At 43.6% G+C, this 3,103-nt stretch overlaps 1 protein-coding gene across 1 annotated transcript; it reads left to right on the forward strand.

Annotated features, from left to right (window-relative positions):
* The first annotated feature begins 438 nt into the window (after positions 1 to 438).
* Positions 439 to 919, forward strand: ATOH7 (atonal bHLH transcription factor 7). The gene has a single exon (XM_037495914.1). It carries the CDS (start codon positions 461 to 463, stop codon positions 917 to 919), a length of 459 nt encoding a protein of 152 aa, XP_037351811.1. The 5' UTR covers positions 439 to 460.
* The last annotated feature ends 2,184 nt before the right edge of the window (positions 920 to 3,103 follow it).

The raw sequence follows: 3,103 nt of genomic DNA on the forward strand, positions 1-3,103 counted from the left end.
AATCTCCTCCCTCAAAGATTCATCCCGCACTCTCCAACAGCCACGACGGAAAAAACGCTCTTTCTCTATCTGAGCTTCAAGGAAAGACTTTTCTCTCTCTGAAAGGAAGTCTCCATCTTTCCCAAAGGACTTGAAAGGCCTCCCCAGAACCAACCAGACCAAATTCTGCTGCAAGGGGGTGCCTGCTCTCTTTTAATAGCACGTTGGGAAAAATGACTTTTTCTTCAGCATCTCAATTTCCCCTTTATATGGGCAAGTGAAGAGACTTTAATCTGGTTATCCAGAAGCACAGAGGAGGAGTCCCGCACTCTCCACCCTAAACTTTGCTTCCACGCGAAGTGCTTTGTGCATGACTCATTTGCTAAGGAGAGCCGCTCTGGGGAGCCGCTGGCTAGACCATCCCAAGCGCAGGTCTTGAGCGGCCGCCTGGACTCCGCGCCTCGCTTCTTCTCAGCCCGGGATGAAGTCCTGCAAGCCCAATACCCCGGCGGCTGCGGCGCGCGCCGCCCTCCCGTGCGCGGGGGGAGCCGAGTGTGCGGGCACGTGCGCCGGGGCCGGGCGCCTGGAGAGCGCGGCGCGCCGGCGCCTGGCGGCCAATGCGCGCGAGCGCCGCCGCATGCAAGGACTCAACACCGCCTTCGACCGCCTGCGCAGGGTGGTACCCCAGTGGGGCCAGGATAAAAAGCTGTCCAAATACGAGACCCTGCAGATGGCATTGAGCTACATCATGGCTCTGACCCGCATCCTGGCCGAAGCCGAGCGATTCGGCTCCGAGCGGGACTGGGTCAATCTCCACTGTGAGCGCTTCGGCCGCGACCATTACATCCAGTTCGCGGGCGCGAAGTTGCCGGGTGACAGCGAGCGCTACGGCCAGAGGCTCTTTGGCTTCCAGCCCGAGACCTTCCAGATGGCCAGTTAGGGCTCGAGGCCGCGCTGGCGCGAGATTCCCAGTAATCGCGGTCCGGAGTCGCAGCCCTCACCCTAGTGTGGCCTACGATGCAGACTTAAAAAAATCAGCAACATTTCAGGTTACTTTTATTCACATCATAGTCCTATAGACGCCAAGACTTTATTGCTTTCCTTTCCCCTCCTCAGTATTTTGTAGATTTCATTAGTGGGTCTTGTAGGTGGTTTGATTGCTGTGAAAATAATGTCTCCGTCTTCCCTTTCTGAGCTACTTTGAAAGAAAACAATCATAAAAAATTTGGATTAGGCCGCACTGCAGTTTCAGTCTAGAGAAAGAATCACTATTTTAAACTTAAGTTTATCCTGTTCGGGTGAAGTCACAGTATCCATTGTCTGTGTGTGCACCAAACAGAGCTCTTGTCCTGTTGTGTAAATGCGTTTATGCTAGTGCCTCCTCGTGTGTGCCTGCATGAAGTACTTAGATCTTTTCTTTCTTTCTTTTTTTTTTGATAGAGTACATGGGCATGAATGCTTTGTAGTTTTAAAAGTGTCTACCTTATTAAAATATAGATTTTGTAAGATATAAATAAGAACGTGAGTTTGTTTTTTCATGCCAAGTACCCTGCTAGTTTCCTGATGGCACTAAAGGTCTGAAAGGGTGATGATGCTGAGTGCTTTCCTGAGTAAAGATGTGCAATGTTTAAATCTAGTTCCACCGATTGTCAAAAGTGCTGGTTTGTAATACTTCCTTAAGAAAAGACAAACTGATGAGAGTTCAAATAATTAGCTTGAAAGTTTTCTCTTTCAACTTTGAAATATATATTTTTCATATTTTTAAATATTACATTAATCAAATTAGTATGTAGCTTTTAAGTAACTAGACCAGTCCTCCACATTTTATTTTCCTCATTAAGTCAATTACTAATCACTAATTCCATACAAGCACCCACATCATATATATGTACGTTTACATTAATATGTACATGTAGATACATATATATATCACTGAGGGAAATAGAAGATGTTGCTTTTGGAAGTGATTTTCTTTAATGAGTGCAAGTTGAGCAATAAAGCTTTCAGTATCATCAAGGCTAATAAAGATGGTAGTAAAATAATACACATGACATTCATTTGAATTACTTCTATCAATTTGTTCAACCATTGGATGAATAATCCAATCCTTTAATGTAAACAGTAATTTGTTGGTCAGCAGCTCTGCATACATTTGGGGGGATGTCTTGCTAATAATTAGGTAAGGTAGCCTCCAAATTATCTGTGCATTTGGAATTTTTGGAAGTCAACAAAAAAACCCAGTTATTCCCCAAACTCTTTCACCATGGATTCCAACAGTTAACATTAGACACAGCCACCAATTTGCAATTTATCCATGGAGCGACTCCATTAAAATTTTTGCTTTCCTTTTTATCCCTAATTATCAAAATCTATTTGGTTGGCAATGAGTGAAAATGTCTTCTCCAGTGCCTAAACATAACTTACAAAACCCATTGACAAACATGCTGAATTCCCTTTTCCTTCTGATATCTGTTAATAAGAAACTGAGGAGGACTGAGGACTTTTGCTTTCTCATTGCAGTTTAGAGAGTAAAACATTTGCCCTTTGACTTCAACAGCTCTTAGCAGACACTGGAGTGGGGCAGATAACACGGCTCTAGAAGTGATGATGCCAAGGCTTTTTTCTGTCACACTCCACTCTGCAGAATGCACTTGTATCCTTGGCAAGATTGCCAAGGATTCAGGATTGGCAAGATTCAGGATCTCTGCCTTTCTCCCGATTGAGGCCCAGTAGTCTACTTATTTAGACTTCAAAAGCTTCATTAATAGCCTCAGCGAATTTGTGGAGTTTGTGAGTGAATAAATATCCATGCTACAAAAAAAGTATTGTGTTAATTGGAGAAGGTCCCAAAATGTACTAATTGTTAGTCTTTTCTCAGGTAGGGTTACATCCTCTTCTCTGGACTATAAATACCGACTGGAAGAAAGCTGTACTATTTATTTTAACTCTACAGCTTCTAAAGCAGCTTCGACAGAATGAACCCTTCATAAATATTTCTTTTTTTCTTGATGAAATCAATTAAAATGATATTTCAATATGCCTCTCACTCCCCATCCCACTCCCCAAAAACAGTGGGAATCTGTTAAATATTATGTCTTTAGCTGCCTGTTTCTATGTGTTGGAA

This window comes from Talpa occidentalis, unplaced genomic scaffold (genome assembly GCF_014898055.3).
Source record: "Talpa occidentalis isolate TD23 unplaced genomic scaffold, MPIMG_talOcc4v2.1 talOcc4.8, whole genome shotgun sequence".
In the NCBI taxonomy this organism is placed as follows: domain Eukaryota; kingdom Metazoa; phylum Chordata; class Mammalia; order Eulipotyphla; family Talpidae; genus Talpa; species Talpa occidentalis.

Excerpts from the sequence above, each read along its gene's own strand:
- ATOH7 (XM_037495914.1), top strand. The coding sequence starts at position 461 with ATGAAGTCCTGCAAGCCCAATACCCCGGCGGCTGCGGCGCGCGCCGCC.